Raw genomic sequence first — 24,661 nt, 5'->3', positions numbered from 1 at the left:
CTTTCTTTCCCAAAGAATCTTTGGGAATGGCATGGATGAGTTCTTCTGTACGCACCAATTGGCTGCTGGCTGCCTCAAGCCCCACACCTTGAAGCACGATGTGTATGCATTAGTTGCTCTTGGAATGTGTGGGAGGTCCAGTGGCTAAGTGAAGTGAGTGACTGTCTTGCACAGCCCTCTCTGGCAGCACGAGAATAACCTCTGTGATTGCTTTCCCCTTGCTGGAAAAGTCACTGCTCTGTTGTATCAGTGACTGCAACTGAAAAATGGCTTCCAGTTTTGTCTTCATGCTTAAAATGGATTTTAAGAGTTAAGAAGAATAAAATTCAGGATAAAGTTGCTGTTAATACTTGAAGAATCCCAATTTTTAATGGTTAGAAGGTGTTAGCCTTGATAGGATGAAAAATGTACTTACTCAGCTGCAACTGGTGTGAGTTTGGGGATAACTCTGTAGTCTTGCCTGTGACTGTTTATCAGTCACACCTTCCACACTAGTATGTACAGCAGCTTTTAGCAAGGTAAAACTCCGAGGCACTCCTGCCACTGCTGGCTGCTTCTCCTCAGAAGGCTACAATGAAAGAGTTTGACAGACCAGACAAATTGCTTCAAGCAGATCAATTTTGTTTTCTGATATACTTATCTTTTCTTGAGCAATTGCAACATGAAAAAAGATACTGTTCCTTACTGAGAAACCTAGGTAAGATCTCACAAATTTTTAAGCCTTAATTGTTAAAAAGCACTGGCAGCCCTTTACTAAAAGGTGCTAGCTTATCAATTTGTTGCAGGAGGAAGAAAGTAACTGATTGATTTGATCTTTTGTCTTTGTAAATACATTAACTCTTTTATTCTCATGCTGTCCTTTGTCTAAATATTAGGTACTGAGCTTGTTCTGATTTTGTATGCTCTAATATGAAGTATGAACACTAGCAAAGGATGACCCATTTCAGCTTTTTTTAAGGAAGGGCTGTTTTCATATGAATGACAGTTATTATGGGTAACAGGTAAATAAACCTTCAAAAGATTTAACAACTTTTTCTTTAGCAAAATAAAACAACCCAAAGGAGGGGGGGGCTGGGGGGAAGAAGACCAGGGTCTGTGATGTTAGTTTATACTGACTTGTGTAAATTCAGGTGGTGGTTGGTTTTAGAGATTGCTGGTAAAAAGCCAGGTAAAGGCCCCAGGACGTAGGGCCTTTAAGTGATATTCTGTAATATTTCCTGACTCTTAACTTTTTCTCAAGTGTTTTAAGCTGGAGAAATTTATCAGATTTTGGGGGGTTTGCTTTTTGTTTGGCTTTTTCTTGTTTAGTCAGGATTTGGTGACAATTTCTGTCGCTACAGTGAGGACTGAGTTACAGCGTAGAGTCTGTTAAATCACTATGCCGGCAGAGACCCACTATAAACAGGGTGGGATTAAAAGAATTTTAGGGAATAGAAGTTAGAAGATTTTTCTTGTCAGCTTTCCAGTCAAGTAGGTCATATTTAATTAGATGCTACAGTTTTTATAGCATGAAATCACAAGAAGGTGCCCTTTGGTACGCAGATCTGTTGTATCACACTTTGAAGTAGAATTGGTGGTAGTAGAAGTACTGGCTGTTCAGATGGCTATTCCTTTTTTAGCTCGTTGCAAAAAGAAGTATGAAAATGATTACATGCCGAAATCCTTTGACTAAACTATTGCTATATGCTTTTACTTCAGATGAGTTTAGAATATGTAGTCAATTTTCTAGTGAAGGAAAATCAGACTATGAAAATTTCCTTAATTTACTGATAGTTTTATAGAGTATTGTTGTAAAATGGAGTATAACATATTGGTGGATCCAAGTCAGAAATAATTTCCTATAAGACATAAACATGTTTGTTTCTTTCTTTTTCAAATAACTGTTATGCAGCTACTAAGTGAACAGTAGGTGTAATGCACTTTGTAGTAACAAATAAATTGTTCATTTGAATTATATTCAGGTTTGAGGTGAGGAATGCAAAGATTTGTTTTGGACTCTTTAAGGTTTGTAGCCAAGTGAATTCTCAAGACTAGGAAAGAATTATATAAAAGTTGATTATTAGTGATTGGTAATGATTTTTTTATCAGACTTGGTTATAGATAATCTCGTAAAAGCTGAGAAGTCTTCACACTTGTAATGCTGTTTTGCAGGGTGTTCATGAATTAGTAAGTTTAATTAGAACGTTTAATGTGGGGAAAAATCACAATGAAACGGAGAGGTGATAAAACTATCAGCTAAACTTTTTTTTCTCATTTGAAAAAGTTGTTACTCAAAAAATGCATCTTGAAACTAGTTTTTAACCATAATTCATTAGTAGAGAGTTCCCATTGCCTGGCTTTGAAGGGACCAAGTTAGAGAGAGTAGTTTGGTGTGCTAAGGCAGGGAGGAGCATTACTGCAGGTTGTGCAGGGACACGTTTGCGTGTGAAACGGTCTTTAGCCTTGGTGAATCCTGACTATATTTAACTCTGACCAGCTTACAAGAGTGAGATCAAGTCTGTGGAATGAAACACGAGGAGAAGGTTAGAGCAGGTGTCTGCATATGGGTAAGAGTGAGGACTTGCATGAGAAAGGATTAGGTGCAAGAGAGAAGAGTGATAGGCAAGAATAGATGAGGGGCAGGTTCTTTGGGCTGGGAAGGATCAGATGTTCTCATGTAGGGGGGGTGACAGCATCAACTCATTTGGCATCTGGGTCCTGATGGGATGCAGCTGCGAATGCTGAGGGAGCTGGCAGAAGTCATTGCTGGGCCACTCTCCATCATCTTTGAAAGGTCCTGGAGAACAGGCAAAGTGCCTGAGGACTGGAGGAAAGCCAGTGTCACTCCAGCCTTCAAAAAGGGCAAGAAGGAAGACCCAGGAAACTACAGGCCAGTCAGCCTCCCCTCTGTCCCTGGAAAGATGATGGAACAGCTCGTTCTGGGCATCATCTCGAAGCATCTGGAGGCAAAGAAGGTTATCTGAAGTAATCAACATGGATTCACCAAGGGGAAGTCATGTCTGACCAATCTGATAGCCTTCTACGATGGCATGACTGGATGGATAGATGAGGGGAGGGTAGTGGATGTTGTCTACCTTGACTTCAGCAAGGCTGTCAACACCTTCTCCCACATCATCCTCAGAGGCAAGCTTAGGAAGTGTGGGTTAGATGAACGGACAGCGGGGTGGATTGAAAACTGGCTGATAGATAGAGCTCAGAGGGTTGTGATCAGTGTTACAGACCTCCAGCTAGACTCTGTGCCAAGTGGTGTTCCCCAGGGGTCAGTACTGGGTCCAGACCAATGTATTCATCAATGACCTGGATGAAGGGATAGAGTGTGCCCTCAGCAAGTTTGCTCATTACACGAAACCAGGAGGAGGGGCAGACACACCGGAAGGCTGCGCTGCCATTCAGCATGATCTGGACAGGCTGGAGAGTTGGGCAGAGTGGAACCTTATGAAATTCAACAGAGGCAAGTGTAGGGTACTGCCACCTGGGGAGGAGTAACCCCAGGCATCAGTACAGGTGAAGGGCTGACCTGCTGGAGAGCAGCTCTGTGGAAAGGGACCTGGGAGTCCTGGGGGACAACGGGATGGCCGTGAGCCAGCAATGTGCCCTTGGGGCCAAGAAGGCCAATGGCATCCTGGGGTGCATCCAGAAGAGTGTGGCTAGCAGGGCGAGGGAGGTTATCCTCCCCCTCTGCTCTGCCCTGGTGAGGGCACATCTGGAGTGCTGTGTCCAGTTCTGGGCTCCCCGGTTCAAGGACAGGGAGCTGCTAGAGAGGGTACAGCAAAGATGATCAGGGGACTGGAACATCTTTCTTCTGAGGAAAGGCTGAGGGACTTGGGTCTTTTTAGTCTGGAGAAGAGAAGACTGAGGGGGGATCTTATCAACGCTTATAAATACTTCAGGGGTGGGTGCCAGGAGGATGGGGCCAGTCTTTTTTCAGTGGTGCCCAGTGACAGGACAAGAGGTCATAGGCACAAACTTGGTCATAGGAAGTTCCATCTAAACATGAGGAGGAACATCTTTCCTTTGAGGGTGGCAGAGCACTGGAACAAGCTGCCCAGAGAGGTTGTGGGTCTCCTTCTCTGGAGATTTTCAAAACTCACCTGGACGCATTCCTGTGCAATTTGCTCTAGGTGAGTTGGGGGGGGTTGGACTAGATGATCTCCAGAGGTCCCTTCCAACCCCTGTGATTTTGTGGTCTGGGGGAGCAAAAATTGATGTTGGAGGGAGTTCAAGATAAAAGGTAATGGGGGAGTCTCGTTCTTACAGGATTTTGCCATTCATCCTCTTGGAGTCATTCAAACACATGGTGTCTCCATTTCCCCTTACTTCCTCTGATTTTTCTGTCTGAAATATGTTAGTCCTTCATTGACAATCTTGTTAAAGAGTAAAGAGGCATGAAAAACAAATTACAATCTTCCACTATTTAGGGGACCATTATGTCACTATAATTTCCATGGGAAGCTCTTTTTTGCTGTATTTGGGAAACAGGTTTTATGATAGTTCGCCTACTAGTATAAAAACATGGATTTTGAGATGATTACACACAAAGCTACTCTGTCAAAATATACAGGAAGTGAAGAATATAAGCCTTGATGACAGTAAGGTTTGCAAATTTTGCCTTGATATATTGTACTGTAAATATTTACCTTTTCTGTGGATCTAGGAACACTGGTCTGTCTTAGATTGAAATACTTGTTTTATTTTTTTTTCTTATTGGTATAAACCAAACTGAAACTTGAAACAAGCTTTTATAGTCAAGAACTGTGAAGAGTAGGGGAAAAAAAGCATTGTGGATGATGTATTACTTAAAAATTTAGACGCTGTATAAAATCTCTGTATCTGAAAAACGAATATTTTTATATGTGTGTCAAATAATATACTCTGGATTCATTTTGAAATAGCATTCAGGGCCTGGAAGTGTGTGTAAATTCCAAAACATGTATGATACTTTCTATGCCTTCTATAGTTTTTGATTTACTGATAAATAATTTCATTTTGTGGTTGCATAAAGTACATGTGGGATCAGAAAGAATATGAAGGCAGTAATTTTCCTTGTTACTTCTTTATTTTGCAGGTAATATAGCACAAAACAGTTCTTCTGCAGGTATTGTTTGAAATAATTTCCGTGATGACCGATTTTTACTTTTGACAGGAGAAAATTCAGATCCAGTTGTCACAGTCTTTTGAAAAAGAAGAAAAGCCTGCAAAAGATGAAATGGAAAAGGAAAAATCCAGTGATAAACTGTCCAGAAAAATGTTATCAAGAGGTTTGCTATCTGTCATTGTGCTTTTAAATGTACTGTGTAGATAAAGAATATTTATAGAAAATACAGTTTGCTTCCAGGTCATCATTGCATAAACATTGCGTATTTTTTTAGCAAATGAAGCAAATAGATCAGACATCTTTGAGCTGGAGAAGGAATTGGTCCCAGGGGATACGGTGCTTTCAAGGCTTGATCACACACATGTACTCCAGCAAATGTTTTTCCTTTCTCGGCTGTCTAGCTATGCAGACCAGCATAAAAGTAATTGTGTTGCCTCAGTTGTGTCCAGGTGTTATTTGGAAAACTGACTTTACTAGTCAGTAGAAGTTGCTATCTTATTCCTAGACTTTTTTGTTACAGGTTTTGTGAAACATAAGTGAGAATGACAACTACCTTTGTACTTTTTCTGATCTTTGTTCAACAGAAGTCAATATGTTTGTTTATTTTACTTTTTATAGTATCTAGAATTTTTTATGAAGTTTTGGAGCAAGGGTACGTAAGCAAAAATGACAAGTATTATGTTTTCACTTTGATATTCTTGCATTCTGTATTGAAGATCTATTCTGTCTGCTGAAAATCTTTGTTTTTTAACCTGGAATAGAACTGTAGATCTAATGACGTAAGGCTGTCTCTGTCCATGTTACCTAATGCCTCCTAAAAGTAGACGACTTTATGCATTTAAATTGGCAAATCATTGTACAGCTCTTGCTTTAAATAAAGAATCCAGAATGTGTTTATCTAAACATCTTAGATCAACCAGTGTGTAGGAAATATCTTTAAAGCTAGAGTTCTTTTTGAGACAGGTAGCACTTATCCATCTTGTGTGCCTCAATTCCATAAGGCCTTCCTCACATGGCATTTCAGTGCCTCTTGTCCCAGCTGGCAGCCAGGTATTTGTGAAATAAAAAGTACTGGGATGGAGAACTTAACTGCATTTATAAATCTCAGTCTTTGAAATGATGCCGTAAAAAAATAGAATGGTCTTTCAGAGCTAACTTGCTCAACCTTTAAAGTACATGCCCACCTTCTAAAATTAAGGGAAAAAACCAAACCCCACCCCACCCTCATCCTCCCCTAAAAAAAGTACCCAACATGTTAGGTAATGATGAGGATTTGAGAGTACAGTGACAAAATGCCTAAGGTAGAGGTAGCTGTTCTAAATTCACCCAATATCTCCTCTGGAGTTTAATTACTTCCCAATTTAGGATGTGCCAAAATAGAAAATGATGAAATTTAAGCATCAGTCTTCTAGTAATTATAACTAAATTATGGCTCACTTGCAACTTAAGAAAATTAAAGTAAATAATTATTCAATCTTAAAGTTTTTTTACTAGGCATAACGCTGGGGTTTTTTTCCTTCCTCCCCTCCTCAGAATCAAAAGTAATCCCAAACCATAAATGCTCAGACTTGCTTGGTTTCATTTATACTGTTGATAATACATGGGCAGGATTGATAGCATTAACAAGCTCTGCAGATAAAGGAACCCACTATCATTTTTCTTTAGGGAACTAGAGATTCTCTGTTCTCAGGTGGGCTTGGATTTTCTCCATGAAAAATTTAGGTATCATTTTTGAAGATTGGACACTTGGGTCACCCACTCTCCCAATATGCCAAGAGGCTGCTCTGCCGCCACTGTAACTTCTAATGAAGAAGCCTGCATAGATTCTGACTCCACCAAATCCTACCCTTCTTTGTGCAGTAGTCCCGTCATTGCTAATACAAGCTAGTTTGCAATGGCTGCTCTCTGTACTGACCACAGAAAGACACGGAACAGCTAGGACATAGGCACAGCTCAAACTTCTGCCTAACTTGAGACTAGGTTGACACGTAAGTAGTTCTTGGAAGAAATTTAGTTCCAAAAATACTGTTGAAACACCTACTTTTAAGACCTGGAACTCTGGAAGGTGCTCATATAAGGAAAGATTTGGTGTTTTATCAATTCTTTCAGTGACAGATTTTAGAGAACAAAATGTAACTTTGAATACTTTGTTTGACTGAAACCAGAAAGGTGACAGAAGGTTGTGAGACTTCTTTTTGAAAACTTTTAAAGATTATGTTGTGAAAACAAAGTCCAACAGAACAAGGGTTTTTAATAATACAAAATAACATTTGTGAAGGTTAAACTGTTACATTCTGAATGACAGTATTTCTTTGGGCAACATCCTAATTCTGTAGCTCAGCTGCTGGTCCACAGAAGTGTATACTACAGTGCGATGTAGTATATTGAGAAATCAGGTGACTCAAGGTGATATACTGCTTCAAAATATATAGCAATTTGTTAATAGATTGGCAGTGTTACTGAAGCTTTTGGTTCTGTATTATGCTTGAATTAGGGGGGTGGGGGAGGTGGTGTTGGGTTTTCTGTTTTGTTATTTTTTACTTGTGAGTCTTTTCCCTGGAAACTGGAAGTGTTTTATTTTGGGAATAACATGCCTAATAGTTATATCGTATTGATTCATAAATACCATATTCAACAATAATTGTAATAGTAATAATAAGTAATAAAATAGTAGTAATGTTTTTTCAAAGTGTCATTTTGCTCTCTTCCTCCCACCCTTAGATTCCAGCCAAGAATACACAGATTCCACTGGTATAGATCTTCATGAATTTTTAGTAAATACATTAAAAAACAATCCCAGGTAAGCATCAGTAATGTCAACTATCTTTTTTTCTTTCTTGTCATTGCCTGAGGTGTAACACCACCTGGGTGGTTTTTTACACCCCGCCACTTACATGTCTAACACTACATGTCAGTTATTTAGCCTGTGCAACAAAGTCTCATCCTATCTGAAGCACCAATCCTCTGTAATTTGTGTGTTATATGATCAGAGGTTCAGGACATTGAAATGGTTAATAAGCTTTTAATGCTTAACAAGCAAATAATGAGTACTGTCTGTGTGCAGTTCTATCCCTGAAAGGACTCTCACACTGTGTCTCTGAAACTTGTACTCTTTTAGCATCTGCTTGTTAGAGACTAAACTGCCTTCTCTTACTTTAATCTGCCTTGCACTGAACTTTTTTTTTAAGCTGTACCATATAGCCATAGTTAGAGATATGCATCTTCACTCTGCACGTCAGAAACCAAATCTGATCTAATTCAAGTCCATCACTTGTTAGCAACAGAGTTGACATGGGTCTGTTGCTTTGAGTTTTGTGGCACGTTGCTGTCTATCTTATTTGTTCTTTTCCTCAGTGGGCTTTAATACTAGGTCCGTGGCTACACATACAAGGCAAGAAATTAACTCGGAATTGTGCTGCTGTTGCAAAAGCTATTCCACTACTATTTGTTATTCATTAATATTACAGTTACGATTTCCAATGTGATAAAATATTGAGATTCCATTTTATTGGCAAAAAAATGTAAAATGAACTATAACAAGGGGCCAATTCCATTTTGTCCTATAAAGTAAAATAAGAAAGCACAGACATCTGCTAGACTCTTACGTTGTACTGTTTGAAGTCATAAAGCATCCCGATCAAAATAAGAAGTTGTAGGTGGAGGTCTGCTGTGGATTTACATGCGCAATAACTGGGAAGCTTAGTTATCTGATGTGCACAAATTACAAACTGTGGGACAGTTAATTGCATTACATGTTGATGATTTATGGGAGCTGGCATAAGCATTTTTAAGACTTTCAGCTTTTTCTTCTTTTAATATCTCATTGCAATGTGTGCAGATTTTAACCACTTGGTTGTTGGTATGTTGTAGTACTGCCTCCTGCTATCAGTACCCTGTCATTCTGTGTCTCTGTGATCCCATGATGTACTTGACAATCCAAGGGCCAATTCAGCCCTCTGCAAATCTTACTACCCATGCTAGCCAACAAGAAACAACATAGTCACTGCTTTTCCTTCTTCTTGAGACTGTCTTCTCAATGACTGTACTTTCTGGTGAGCCTACTGGGCAGAGATTATGTGGAGGGTCTTTGTATTCTGATTTCTGAAATGAGAACAGCATGTTTCACTAGGCAGGTTCAATACAATATAGCTTAGTGAAAAATGAATACTTTGTCCTAAAAATACTGCATTTGATACCTGCTGGTCCTATTTACAGTCTGCCATCATCCCTTGATCACAGATCTTATCTGTGTATTCTTAAGATGAATACAGTTGCAGTTATTGGAGTGTCTCATATGTGAGTTGCTGTGTTTTTATTTTCAGGGACAGAATGATGCTGCTGAAATTAGAACAGGAAATTTTAGATTTCATTGGTAATAATGAGTAAGTACTGTACTCTTATAAGAAAAAAGAATTCAAGAGTGTTCCTGTTTATTAAATAAAGCTACTATTCCTTTCTTCCAGAGTTCCAAGAAAAAAGTTTCCCCCAATGACATCTTACCATAGAATGCTGTTGCACAGGGTAGCTGCTTACTTTGGATTAGAGCACAACGTGGACCAGAGTGGGAAGTCAGTCATAGTAAATAAAACTAGCAATACAAGAATGTAAGTGTAAAAGTCTTGAAAAAACTTGTAGGTGCATAGATTTAACACCTGGGGTGTATAATGCAATCATGCTGTATCTGTAGCAGCAGGGGTCTATCTGCTCATTGGGAACCATGCAGCAAGAAGAAGTAGTTGCAAGATCTTTACTGTTCATGTTCCAGTGCTTTGTAATAATGTGATCTGTTTCATGTTTTAAACTTTTTTAGGGAAAAAAGGACATTATCTGTAAATTAAGAATTTTTGTTGCTTTTCTCACAGAGCTGCATTGGTAACTTTGTTTCCATGAAATATGAGTTTGTATCAACTATTTATCTGTTCAAAGATTTACACCAGTAAAGTGTACAAAGTATGTTCTTTGTTTCTTTTGGAAAGCAGAACCAGCCCTTAACTTAGAACAGGGTGATTTCTGATTTGGTGAAGGGAGGGGACAAGACTTGCATAACTTCGGCTTTTGTACTGTAAAAATCTACTGCGAAAATTCAGGCATTGAAGTCTTTTGTTGGAATGATGTTGCTTACAGATCTCACATGACCTTACAAAATAAACATAGCAGGGAAGACAGACATCTCATCAGTGGAAGTGTCAACCAGGTTAACATGTCATGGCATGCTACTTTACTGTGAGGGCTGGGGAGTTCTTGGAGAAACCACTAGGCAAATCCATATTACAAAAAAATAGTGTTGGGGCCACAGCAACTCCAAAACCCATGGGTAGTTGACGTTTGCATTCAAAGGACCCAGCTGTTCTCTCTGTCCTCTGCACTTGCTCTGTCTCCTCATTCTCTCTCAGAAAGACAAAGGCCTAATGTATTGGTATATTTATGCCACCTAGTTACTAGTTTTAACTTCAAGAATTTGCCTGATGCAATTTTTTGTTGGGTTTTTTAATTACTCTATGATTTGAACATGAAAATAGGAGTTTACAGCTCCTGCATCCTAATCCCAGTCTCTGTGTACACTCTCCATAGCTTTGGGAGAAAAAAAATCTAATTATCCATCCTAATTTTAGAGTCAGTAGAACTGAATAATATACCACACTGAAATTTCACTTAAGTAAACAGTTTCCTCCTCAGAAGTTTCTAGAAAAATATATAAAGCCTAAATATTTGTTAAACAACTTATGTATTCATGTATGTGTTTTTGCTTTGGCTATACATTCTCTATCTAAATTGACCATACATTTCAAATCTGTTGCCTTTGTATCTACCAGCATTTCTAGACTGAAGTTTCAGTCTAGCACTTCAAGTGTGGAATAAGAACTATCAAAAGATGATTTCTTCATTCTTATGCATTTTTTTCCTAGACCGTATTTAAATAGCTTATGGCCTCTGGAAGCCCCCTGTAGGTGTAGTTACTAATTAGCAGGCATTTCATCTAACCTGCAGACATTAAGATTCTTAATGTTTTCAGTATTCTTATTTTAAATCGCTTTGGATATAAAATAAGAATTTAGAAAGAAAACCTTGGATGGAGATCTGCTCCATGTTGAATAAAACCAAACTTACCTTTTCCTCATAGGCAGATTCCCGGCTCCATCGCTGATCAGTGATGTTACTGACATCAACAACCCAGTGCATACTGGGACGTCTCAGTGGAGTGGGAAGTTGGTGATTGCAGGGCAGTAAATTCAGGGACCTTTAAAAGAAAGAGGTAAGACAGTCTAAAGGTTCTCTGAAATGCCTGCTAATTATGTTTGGGCATCCAGTAACTAATAGTGAGGCTTGGCTGTTTTATAGAAAAAGATCTCCTGGCTCTATACAGATGTCGTGGGTAATGAATAAAAAAGCAGCAACAGAGAAGACTATACATATGTTTTGTCTTTTTATTAGGCAAATTTTTCCTGATTGCCTGACAATTTCTCTTATAGTAGTAGTTTTATTGTCTAGGTACTTGGTATCTATTTTTAATAACAAGAGTTTGCAAAATAGCTCATTTTCTTTCGCAAAGTAGATAAAATAGCAAAACAATATATATAATCTGTTGCTTCATCCTCTCACTGTGATCTTGGGAAGCTCTTGCTTGCCTGCACTGTTCTTCTCTTATTTTTACTTAATTTTGTTTTAGAAGTTTGTAAGTTTCAATGCTTTCTCCTCTATCTTTTTGTCTTCTGTTTTTCCCTTGAAATGAATTCTGAGGTATTACAGCTCTAGCAGAAAGCACCTATCTTCACTTCCATGCATGCCCAATATCCATTGCATGGCACCAGTCTGGATTCAAGAGCACTTCTCATTCCCCAAGGGCATGTGGTTTGCTTGCCACCTTAATTGGAAATTGAAGCAAAAGCTTTGAAGGAGGAAGAGATTTTAAAGCAGGTTTGTTATGCCTCAGGAACAGGACTTGTCAGGGGTACACATCATCTTGCAGTTTTCCATTGCCTGGACAATCAAAATCTTATCACTTCAGTTATAATATTAAGAATATTAGAATATATTGAGTATATTTCAGTTTGTTCCACTGTATACAGTATATGTTTACAAAACTGTGAATCTTTTCTTTTTAATGACTTTTCATAGACCTGACCAAAAGTTTTGTGAGCATATAAAGGATGAGAAGAGTGATGATTTCCAGAAGCGGTACATCCTTAAAAGAGATAACTCTAGTTTAGACAAAGATGACAACCAGGTAAATACGTATGGATTATTTCCTTCCACTTGCTGTATTTGAGTGTGTATTTATACTATTTTCCTGTAGAAGTTGACACTGTATCACTTAATTTAGATGAGAATACGATTAAAAGATGACAGAAGAAGTAAATCCATAGAAGAACGTGAAGAGGAGTATCAGAGAGCTAGAGAAAGAATATTTGCACAAGATGTATGTATCAAAGAAAATCTTATGGTGTTTTGTATGAATACTTCACACACATACATGCACATGTGGTTTTTGTTAAAAGATACTTCTTTACAGGAAATTTTCTGTTTCTGAAGGAGTCTGAGCAGATAGGAATCGTTAGTGTGGCCTGAGTCAGTTTTAAATGATATTGAAGTTACTGGGGAATCTTCTGTTTTCTATAATCACTACTGTATGAAACTCAAGCAACTTTCAAGAATTATTTTGGTGCGTTATCTAACGTTACCTATTTCAATGCATTATTTTGCCCGTTACTGAAATTTAAGTTATAGAGTTTTGGTACTGCAATAATTTCAGTTGTTGCTCAGAGCAATAATTATTAAAAAAACCAAAACCAAAAAACTCACAAAACCAAAACAAAAATGTTGGGGTTTCTCACTTGTGTCTATATCAAACACATCTTATGACTGGTCACAGTAAAAAGATTTGAATGACCATATGTGAAATTTCAGTCAGAAATCTAGAAGTCTAGTCTCTCTTGACTAGGTAACTTGAAGTTACCTAGCAGGACAAAATTGTAAACTATAATTCAATCACAAGTAGTAATTATATTTAATTATATTGAGTGAAACAACAAATATGTCTTCAAAAATACGCGTTACTTCTAATAATCCACTTTTTCTGACGTTTATCTGTAGCTCTTACACATCCAAAACGAGATTCTTGTTCTGAAGAAAGAGTAATGAGCTCTGAGAGGCCAATTTGCTATATCTAAATATTTTCTAAAAGCCTTTTTTTTGTTCACCTTACCAACAAAAAGAATGGACTTTTGGATATAAAATTATCTTTTCCTTTTGCGTACTCATTTACCATGTATTGTACCCTTAGAGGTTTTGTACCAAATGTTAGAGGTCACAGTCAAGGACAACATAATTGAAGTTAATAATAGCCTTTTTGATTGTATATTCTGTCTGCTTTTTAGCATATGTGCACTTGTACCAATAGAATTCAGTACAATTATTGCAGTAGCCAGTGTCATCATCTACTTCACAAATTCAAGCAGAAGACAAGGCAATTCAGGTGGTGTTAACAGACGTGTGAAGTCACGCATCAGCTGGAAGTTACATAAGGCAGCGAAGGTCCAATGGAAGAATTGTAACTTCAGAAAAATAACTGATATAAACAAAACGGTCAGCATTGTAACTATTCTAATGCTAACTTTTGTTTTCTGCAGATGGGCCTTTTTAAATTGTCTTTTTTTTTCCATAACATGGAAATTATCCACCGAAGTTTTCAGGCAGCTTACTGGAAAGAGGATGCTGTAAAAGTACATGTATAATACAAAAGACTCCAAATTGCAGCATGTTTTGTTACTGCGCTGTAGTAGGGTTTCTAGATGCCATTCATATTAATTTCTACACTTCTTTGCCCCTCAGTCCCTGTGTTCCCAAGAGAATTATTTCACTGATAAAAGGTAAGAAAATTTGCAGTTTAATTCTGTTTCATTTTCCTATTTTCTTAATAAATATTAAGCTATCTTATTAAAATGTCAACAGAATCCAGGAGGAAGAAACTAATAGTACACAACAAAGACGACAGATACTTAGGTATTTGATGCTTTCTTTAAAAAACAATAAAATCCCGAAGTATTCTGCATGCATTTCATTTTTTCTTTTCTTTCTTTTTTTTTTTCTCCTTTTTTTTCCCTTATTTTGCAATTGATGCTTGTGCTAAAAGTTTAGTTTATAACTTACAGAATCAATAAGGAAACATCAGGGAGATCAGCCAACAGCCATCAGAGCAGTACTGAGAATGAGCTGAAGTATTGTGAACCCCGTCCCTGGAGCAGCACCGACTCTGATAGCTCCATCCGCAATCTGAAGCCAGCTGTAACGAAAGCCAGCAGCTTCAGTGGGATATCAGTTCTGACAAGAGGAGATAGCTCTGGAAGCAGCAAAAGCACAGGCAGGCTGTCTAAGACAGGTATAATAAAATCTGTACAAATACATAGTTACATAGCAGTGAAGTACCTGATGGTTTGATACTTGATGCGTATTGCAGATGTGTACATATGTAGAGGCCTCAGTCTCGTGGGTGCTCCATGCATACAACTCCCTCTGGATACAGTGGGTGCTGCATACATAGAATGACTACAGACCTAGCCCTATAGTGTGTAACTGCCTTGGAGAGCTAGAATTCAGGTAACAAATTAAATGAAGACTTCTGACTTTGGAAGTAGATTTTTAAAGTGCATTATAGATGCCTTTAAGCTAAATGCATTTCGTCTCATACAAAGGATTTGAAAACATTTACCAACATAAGTACTTTTTACAAAATAAAAATTTAGAGTTCAACTCTAGTTTCATTGTGGCAAAGCTGCATTGTGCAGTCTTAGGAAATTGTGTGCTGCTATCCTACTAGCTAGGAAAAAACAGCATTAAAGCCTATGAATTGTTAGTTATATTTATTATGTTATCTTTCAGTGCCATTGTTAAATTTAAATGAATATGGCTAAAAAGTTTACTTAATTTTTAGATTGCTGAAAAATCAGATCAGTGGAGCAAAGTGTACTGTTTAAGATTCAGAAATGGTGGGGCGGAAATACTCATTTTTTTGTCATTCTGGGTTTCAAAGGTGTGTTAACTTGTAATTAATGTCAAAACAAAATCTCAGAAAATATGGATATAAATCTTCTGTGGGTCAAAAATGAAATTTATTAAATATTTCTATTCCAAATGCCAATGTAATTTGATCCAATAGATAATCTTGGTTGTGGAGAATTTTGAGGGTTATAATACATGGGTGGGTTACGAATGCACTACTTCAGAATTTGAAGTAGAACTGTAAAAAAGCAGAATATTATTGCTTGCCTGCATTATGCTTGGCTTTGTTATTTATAAAACTCGTTTCTAAGAGGATCAGTTTAAATTTTTTGCTTTCCCTTAAACCACCACTACCTTATAGGTATATCACCATGCTTCTATATCTTAATGCAGTAAGAGAGTTACGAATTCTGTTTGTCCATTGTATACTTGTATAAAAAAATACATTCCAAGGTACTTCCGCATATGCTGTAAAATTGTGCCATCATATTGAGTTATTTCATTTAGCAATGTAGTAATACTACTTGGCATAGCTTGAAAAGAAACTACAACCTGGCAATAGTGTATATATAAAATACCTTCTTAGAAATCTTTGTTTTCTAAATTGCAAGAACATAAACAGATTCTTAAAATTTCACTGGAAACTTTATTTTGGCATTCTGAGAGTTAACATTCAAAGTTCAGAATGCCTATCATGATGGTTGTTGCTTCACTGCAGTTACAGGTTGTGGTGATTTTGCATGTGTTGAGATTGGTTTTGTTCATTTTGATGAAAGATGTAATTGGCTTTAATTATGATGGCTTCAGCCTTATTTCTCTACATAATCTAGAAGTGGATACACTCGTAAACAAATGCAATCAAAGTAACTCTGCTCAGGTGAAGATTGTTTTACAGAGCTGGGATATGCTGTTGTGCCCAGTTTACAATTAATAGCTTTGTATTTCACTTCATCTAGCAATAGAAAAAAGGTTAATAGCATCAGCAAATGCTTCAAGCTATGCTGTCTTTTCATACACACAAGTAAAAGGGTTACAATGAGAAATTTTTATGAAGGGACTGCGAAGTAACTTCAAACAGTAGATAAATTTTGTCACAGCCCTTTTTGAGTCTTGCTTTCTCTTCTAGATTGTATAGAGGCTGCTAATGAAGAGTTCTTAAATTTAAACAACTATATTGTCTCTCCAAGTACTGCAAGTATCATAGCAAAGGTTTAATAAAAAGTATGATAAACTGTATAACTAGTGATCTAGGACCAGTGCAGTTTTACAGACCTCTCCATATTGGACTTTTGGAATATTGCTTTTAGCTGCATGCATTGGCTTTCAGAAAGCTCAGGGTCTGGTTCTCCACTGCCTTGCAATGTTTATAGTCATTCATATCTGTAAAATTATTATTGCTTTCAATCAGCTATTTCTTACTCCTTTTGAACTTTGAATTGTTGCATAAAACTAGGCTAAAGCTAGTGTATTACCATAATTTCTTCCAGCTGTATTCTTGATTTCGGTCTGAAAATTGTCAAAGGAGGAAAAAAATAGTTTTGGCGTTTTTAGTATTCTGCAATTTGTCCAGCAGGTGAGTCAGAAGATCTCTGACATCTAGTAGTAAAAAGAAAATGGTCATTGCTTGCATGCAGGCTATGTCTACAGAGCACATGAGTTTAGCTAGTGTAGCTGAAGGGACATTGGGCCCACTGCATCTGCATTACCCCGTGGCCTGCACATATGCAATAGTGTAGGCTGTGTGTTCGTAACTTCGGTGTATCCAATTGATACACGTGCGTGCATCATTTTGGAATAAGTGAACAATCACCTACATGGATTGTGGATGAATTGAACGTTAGCACATGTGCATATGTACAGGCATGTGTTTTTCTGTCCAGAAAATCAGAGCTGGATATGAAAGCCTCACTTTACAGTGCAAAGCAGTGCTGAATTGACCCTTGGTTCACAGAAGGAATCTTGTAATGGTATTCCAGGGGAGATGAAGGGGGAGTTCATTGAAAAAGCCACTGTTTAATAATGTACTTAAACGCTGGGCTTTAAGGGTAAGCATTTACAAGTGTATATTTTAAGTGAGCATGATGTTTCTGTCTCTAGGTAAAAACAATTTCTCATTACTCCTTTCCTAGGTTCAGAGTCTTCTAGTAGTGTAGGGTCATCCACGGGTTCTCTTTCTCACACCCAGCAGCCTCTTCCAGTGCCAGCTCTAAGCCAGCCTTCTCATGGCACGCCTGCCGTCTATCCAACTGTCAGCACTAGTAACTCTCTTTCCTTTGATGGTGGCATAAGCGGGCAAGTGGCACCTACTAGCACTAGCTTCTTTTTGCTTCCCTTGGAAGCGGCAGGCATACCGCCTGGCAGTATTCTGATCAACCCTCAAACAGGTTGGTACACGCTTGTGGATGTTTTTGTTACAATTGAGAACTTGGAGAAAAATGCACGAGTGTTTGCATAAGACTGAATGTCAGTATTGTCCTTTCTTTTTCTCTTTATTTTTTTTTTCTGTGGTTGTGTTTGTTCAGTGCACTTAATTTAAAAAGAAAGCATGATTCTAGGATCAAAGGAATAAGTAAACTTGATTTTCTCTAGTAGAGTTTTAACTTATATGTAAAATTTTAATTGCACAAAATACGAAAATCCTATGATTTATTATCCAGAACACAGAGTAACTTTAATTATTTCGGCTTTTTTTAGGAGAGGGAAAAGTCTCTCAGTGCTACTATAAAACAGTTTCAATGAGGGGAGAGAGCCTGAAGAAGTACTCATATTGACTTTAAAGAATTTATCATCCTTCATTTCTTTCTTTGTCGCAACATATTCTTGTCTCTCTCTACTCATGACGCTGACTTAATACAAGGGAAAGAAATAAGCATGAGATTACATGCTATTTCTAAACTTCTGTTTGTCAGTTTAAAACAGGATGAAATCAATGTTGGTGTAATTGGCCAATACTGATATTTTTAGTAAGTAGTAGGAAATTGATACTTCATAATGTAGATGCAAGGAGATGTGTAACTACTTGTCTGGATTAAAGGACTAGTTAGCATTCTCTGGGCAAACTTTTACTTTACTGTAGAAGTTAAGAAATCTGGAAAATTTTTATTTACCTTTTATGCAATACATCGTAATCTTTGGAAAATGATTATGTTTTAATTTTATGATTTGTTTTCCTTGTGGAAAAGGAAATATTTCAGGATATATTTCCCATCATCCTGTAGATGGACTTTATTATGTCTGAATATAACTGCATGTGACGTTTTGAACTAAATTTTTCTCATTGGGGTTGTTAAAATGATCAGTTATTAAATTATTTCTCTTTTATAACTAAAAGGTTTAACATTTAAATAGATACAGTTCTCTTTTTTGTTACTATAAATCAATTGCTGTTGTATGCAAAATTTGATAATGTTTTTTATTAATGATTCTGCATATTGATATGCTGCCTAAGGTTTCTCTTAAATGCCTTACTGTATAAACAAATAGTTTAAGCCAACCCTGCTAAAAAATTGGTTACAAATGACTAGCTGTAGCATCTAATTTTCATCGATAGCTATTGGATTTGGAGGAGGATGTATTTGCCATCTTAGATCTCAGTTCTGGACAATAGCACTATTGACTTAGTTTGTCTAGTTCTAATGTGATAGTTGTACATCTTCTACGTGAATTTTCCATTATGTGTGTTGACCATCTGAAGACAAATATGATGATTAGGGAACAAGTTTTGCTAGAAAAATAAGTGGGTTTAGTGTTTGTATACACTGGAGTACTTTGTACTCTACATTAAATAAGAAGAATGTTGGCTGTCATTTTTCATACTATGAGTTTATAGCATGACTGTTCTAAAATCTTTAGGGTTACTGTACAGCAAAACTGATATTACAGGCACTGAAACGATACCATTAGCTTGACAGTGATTTCATGTAATACATGATACAGCGTTTTCACTTAAAAAAATAGCAGGGTTTGAGTCATCTTCATTTCAGTTATGTGCTTGTCAACATTTTGCATGTGATGAGTTTCACTTTCTTCCTCCTGTACTGTTGGTCATTTTCCCTGTTACATTGATGGGACTTCCACATAGCAACAGGGAAGGGCAGAGAAACAAATGCGATTGTTAAAGTTTTTCATCTGAAAGCATCTTGTACTTGCAACTCCCTCAGAAAAGGCAGCAGAACTGTAGAATTGACTGTTTAGTATTCATTAAAATTAGCTTGATTTTCAAATTGTGATTCTTCCTACGTTTTATCCATTTTTTTCATGTTTTTAAACCAGTAATTAATAGTCTTTCATAGCAGAGGATTATGTTAATGTGTCTTACAGAATATAAACTATGCTTCCAGAACGAGGAACATCTAGGTTCAGATAAACTTTCGACTTGCAATATACTAGAATCATCATATTCTGTAATTGTTTATCTGGCTTTATTGTTCCAAATGATAGTCAGAGTTCAAAAAACATAGATTAGTTTCTCAACATTTCTGACAGAGGATCTTGTGACCTTAGGTCAAGAGAGTCATTCTTCTCAGTAGTTGAAGACAGTAATTAGGAAAAGACAGTTCTTGTTCAGCCACTACAGGAAACTCTTCAGTAACTTTTATACTTTTATGTTGTCCATTTGCATTTAAATATGATGGGATGAAGAAGTCTGAAGGAGCGTTATCCTCCTTTGACAGGACCCTGGCTAGGGTGCAAAGGCTTTAGTCTCAGTTTATACCTTTCTGGAAAGAATCTCAGACAAGAAAATATTTATATCGGAGGAGAGAAAAATCTACATCAGTATTTGGACCTTAAGCATCAAAATAAGCCAATGCAAGACACGTGTCATTAAGCAGCTAGACACAGGCCCTTGCTAGCTTATCTGTTGTTCTTTTGATTTTTTTTTGTTTTTTTTTCCCCAACGCAGGCACCAAAATAAATCACTGTTTGTTTACAACGTACTTTTAAGTAGTTTATTTTTCAATTCTGATTCATTAGTCCACTGCTGTAATATTGAAGTTCCAAATTATTAAATAGGGGAATAATACTATATTATTTCATTTGAAAGCTAAAAGCCAATTCGTCTATGAATAGGGGAGGAGAGTCCTTTAACAGTAATCTCATTAGCAGTTATGGGAGTACCATTGCAGCTACTGCTTCATATATGTTTTTTAAAATATTTGCCTTTAAGCTCTCCTGTGTTCTGATTGGTTTTCAAAGTGATTAAAGGAGATTCATTTAACTGCCTTTTCAAAGGTCTTTAAAATAGTATTTTTAGTAGGGTTTTCCTTTATTACTCTTGCCCTTTTCAATCCACTTAATTAAAAATGTGTTTTCAAGACAAGCAGGATAGAGCAAATAATTATCTGTGTTCACTAAGTAAAGACTGGGGTATCTTTGTTTACCTTAAATGTTTTGGTTTTTAACTGCATGTAGTATGTCAAATGAGGCCTGTTTAGTCATTGCTATTATAAATGTAGTTGTGGGGATTTGGTGTAAATCTGTCATACAAAATAGTACAAATTCAATTATTTTCAAATTTTATTGTTTTATTCATTTTGCCTACTGTAAATTCATTTGTCTTTATTTTCTGCAAACTTAGATGATGCAGCTGGCTGTCATTTGGTTGTGTGTGTTCTTTTTCAACGTTTCAGGTCAGCCATTCCTTAATCCAGATGGCACTCCAGTTGTGTACAATCCTCCTATGCCTCAGCAACCTGTTAGGACCCAAGTGCCTGGACCTCCGCAACAGCCACCTCTTCCCGCACCACCTCAGCAACAGCCAGCAGCTAATCACATCCTCTCACAGGTGCACATGTCAAATACATGATGCTTGTATTGATGACTGATACTGTCATGTTGCTGTCTGATAATAAGGGATCAGTAGGTTTGTTCTGCTGAAGCATAGGTTAAGTAATAGCTACACAGGTATGGGTAATGGGACTTTCCCCCCACAGTCCTCAGAACTATCAGTTCTGCTAATAACTCAACACGGGAGGCAGCCTTGTCTTAAAAATATAGGAGATATTTTAGTCTGAAAATGTTATCTTACCAAGAACATACCAAGCCTATATTGCTCTAGAAAAGAAGCTCTGCCTTCATCCTTAGTTACACTGTGTGGTTACCCCTGGCGTTAACAGTAATATAGTCAGCAGCCTGGGAAAAGAGTTAATCCAACTGAAATCTTTTTGTTTGCTTTTCTTAGGGTTATTTTTCAGCCAGATGAATTCTTGGGCTGCACTGCACAAGCAGTAGTCATGGCACAAAAGAGGTAGTTTAGGGACTGGTAGAGTATGAACGTCTCTTTACTAGCGCTTTGGCTTACTCTACGCACAAAACTGCATGCTGAAGAACAGGATGTATTTTATCCTTAAAGATGACCTCAATGCTTGAAGAAAAAGAAAACCAAAGCAGAGTGTGTATGGGCAGGAGAAGGGAGGGTTCTACCTCTTTTTACAGCAGCTCTTTCAGGCACCAAGCTACTGCCTATAGTTTCCTGTGGTATTTTCAAATTGTTCTCAAATTTTATCAGAAAGTTATTTATAGAACTTCATCTAAACCTTTATCCTTGGTCATTTTCCCTGGCTTATATCTTCTGTTCAGGATACCTGCGTATGCCACAGTAGAGACAGTAAGTTTTGAAAAAGGCTCATTTGTACTCTTTTTCCCTAGCTGGTTTACGGAAGTGTGTATGTGGTATTTGCAGTTTTCTTCACAAATTCTTTCCTACTTCTATGATTGCCTTCTCAATGGGTACTGGAGTTGAACCTGCCCAAAATATTATCAGCAGTGACACCTCTCTGATGTTCAAATAACCACAATCTAGAAAAAATATTTTGGTATTGTTGAATAAGTGAAAGTAATATGTTTTAATCTGTGGTTAATAGTAAATTCATTCTGTCTTCAGATGCTTTGAAACAACTTGTATTTAGAATGCATGTGTAGTTTTCATTTTATAATGTCAAAAAAAAATCTCTAAAAGAAACAGTAAATGTTAAATAGAAGCAATTTTCTGATTTATAGCTAATACAATGTATAACAAACGTATTTCTGCTGGAAGACTGAGATACTGAAAATTACTTTTGTTTTAATTCTATGCAGTCTTGATCTTAAAAGAAGAAATATCCATTCCCTTTCTGATAATGGAGCATAGTTGCTTTTCTGGAGCATAGCTGCTTTTTTCTATTACAAAAGACTTTGACTTTGTTTTCATTTCTCTTACTCTGATGTTAACCATGTTTATAAACCTGTTATTTCTTCAGCCTATGCGGCCTCTGCAGCCTTCTTCCCAGCCTGTTCAGTACTCTGCAGTCTCTTATCCACCCCCGCTCCTGCCAGTCTCCTCTACACAGCAATATTCTGTGGTATTACATCTTCTGTTCATCTCCTCTCTGCATGGGTTAATCTTTAGCGGATGCTGACCTTTGCTTGGTTGTTTGTAAGTGGTGTGTGATACCAGTGTAATGACTGGCTAGCTTTTCAATCACAGTAAAATATTACCCCAGTGGGGGAAAATAGTTCCCGAGATCTTAACGTGTTTATTTCAAGTTCAGAAGAAATGTATACAATTAAGGCTGTATCTATATATCTCAATATCTAGAGATAGATTATTTCCCTTTGTAAAGGAACAGCTTTGCAACACTATTGTTTTGTTAGCCAGTCAGTACCTTTTTATGTCTCTGGATTAACCTCTTGCCATCCTTTCTTGTTTCTTTGTCTGCTCTTTCTTCTGCTGAACCCTAATACATTTTGAGGGAACAGCAGTTCTGGTTCTTTGAGGTTACCTTTTTCTAGCCTCTTTGCCAGAATTCTTAACACTCCCACTTCACTAGCATCCCTTGTTTAATAAATAGAAGCTGGAAATGAAATATCTTTGTCTTTTCTGTTTAAAAAACAAAACAAATAAAAAAAACCACCACACAAATTGAAATTAAAACCTAGTGAAGGAGAAGAGTTATCTAAGGCAGAATCTGAACTAGAGGCCAGGTCAGAAATTGGGTCTTCCCAACTCCCCACACTGCTCTGATAAACTAATGAATACATGTTTGTGTTGGGTTTATGTGGCAAGGTTTTGGTAGCAGGGGGGGTGCTGCAGGGGTGGCTTCTGCGAGAAGAGACCAGGAGCTGCCCCCATGTCAGACAGAGCCAATTTCAGGCAGCTCCAAGACTGACCCTGCACTGCCCAAAGCTGAGTCAGTTATTGATGCTGGTGGCGTCTCTGTGATAATGTATTTCAGAAAGCATAAAATAAGAGCTGTGCAGCAGCTGTGAGGGAGCAGAGTGAGAAATAACTATGCAGACACCAAAGTCAGAAGGAGAAAGGGAGGAGGTGTTCCAGGTGCTCAGGCAGAGATTGCCCTGCAGCCTGTAAAGACCATTGTGAAACAGGTTCTCCCCCTGCAGCCTGTGCAGGACCATGGTGGAGCTGATACCCACCCCGCAGTGTAGGATCCCACACCAGAGCAGGTAGAGATGCCCTGAAGGAAGCTGTGGCCTGTGGAGGGCAGGAGCAGGCTCCTGGCAGGACCTGTGGACCCGTGGAGAGAGGAGCCCACGCTGGAGCAGGTTTGCTGTGGCAGGACTTGGGACCCCACGGGGGACCTGCACTGGAGCAGTCTGTTCCTGAAGGACTGCACCCCGTGGAAGGGACCCACGCTGGAGCAGTTCATGAAGAACTGCAGCCCAATGGAAGGACCCACACTGAAGAAGTTCCTTAAGGACTGTATCCCATGGGTGGGACCCCCCACTGGAGCAGGGGAAGGAGCAGCAGAGATGAAGTGTTACGAACCAATCACAACGCCCATTCCCCATCTCCCTGTGACACTTGGGGGAGGAGGTAGAAGAGTTGGGAGTGAAGCTGAGCCTGGGAAGAAGCAGGTGGTTGGGGAAGTTGGTTTTAGTTTTGTTTTTATTTCTCAATATGCTACTCTGTTATTAATTGAGCGATCTCCCTGTCCTTTTCTCGACCCATGAGCTTTTAATCTTATTTTCTCCCCCCCGTATTGCTAAGGATGGGAGAGTGATAGAGCAGCTTGGTGGGCACCCGCAGCCAGCCAAGGTTAACCCACCACAGTGTTATACAATAGCTATTTTAGTACATATTCGGAGTTTTTATTTTGTTATTATTTTCAACATTCATCAGAAATGTGTTCTAATAATAAGATATAGATTCATCTGGATTCAATAGCCTGCATATAATTAAAACTGTATTGTAACTGTTACCGGTACTTCAGATATACAGTTCTAAAAAGAATTGTACTTCATGGAGGATGGTGGGTTTTTTAGCAATCTTGTTTCTCATGTTATTTTAGAGTTTGAATACATGTGAACTGCAGTCAGTATAACTTACGTCCTTAGTAATGAAATGAGAATGGTTAATTAACCAACGTGAGCTTCCTATGCGAGTTTAGCATATGACTAAATTGCTGTTAGTAGCAGCTAGTTCAGGTGTCTCTATGCTATGATTCACATTAGGCATGTGGTGGTTAAAGCAGAAAATGAAACTCCTTCCAGGTTTATAATCAGTTCAAAGCATTTCACATTCAGGAAATGGGTTCAAATACTAAGTGTGCTGGCAGTTTCAAAAATTTATTC

General features: G+C 37.8%; 1 protein-coding gene across 2 annotated transcripts in view; it reads left to right on the top strand.

Annotated features, from left to right (window-relative positions):
* R3HDM1 (R3H domain containing 1) overlaps nt 1–24,661 on the top strand; it is a 55,103-nt gene that overhangs the window by 11,743 nt on the left and 18,699 nt on the right. Inside the window, exons 5-16 of one of the 2 annotated variants that reach the window (XM_059820690.1) lie at nt 5,144–5,258; nt 7,817–7,895; nt 9,418–9,477; nt 9,559–9,699; nt 12,212–12,320; nt 12,417–12,512; nt 13,925–13,962; nt 14,045–14,095; nt 14,245–14,471; nt 17,221–17,475; nt 20,722–20,876; nt 22,330–22,431. In XM_059820690.1, coding sequence (XP_059676673.1) covers nt 5,144–5,258; nt 7,817–7,895; nt 9,418–9,477; nt 9,559–9,699; nt 12,212–12,320; nt 12,417–12,512; nt 13,925–13,962; nt 14,045–14,095; nt 14,245–14,471; nt 17,221–17,475; nt 20,722–20,876; nt 22,330–22,431 — 1,428 coding nt within the window. The remainder of the gene's footprint in view (nt 1–5,143; nt 5,259–7,816; nt 7,896–9,417; nt 9,478–9,558; nt 9,700–12,211; nt 12,321–12,416; nt 12,513–13,924; nt 13,963–14,044; nt 14,096–14,244; nt 14,472–17,220; nt 17,476–20,721; nt 20,877–22,329; nt 22,432–24,661) is intronic. The other variant, XM_059820691.1, reaches the window with a different exon arrangement.

This window comes from Gavia stellata, chromosome 8, assembly GCF_030936135.1.
Source record: "Gavia stellata isolate bGavSte3 chromosome 8, bGavSte3.hap2, whole genome shotgun sequence".
Taxonomy (NCBI): Eukaryota; Metazoa; Chordata; class Aves; order Gaviiformes; family Gaviidae; genus Gavia; species Gavia stellata.
This window is presented reverse-complemented; position numbering and strand designations above follow the sequence as displayed.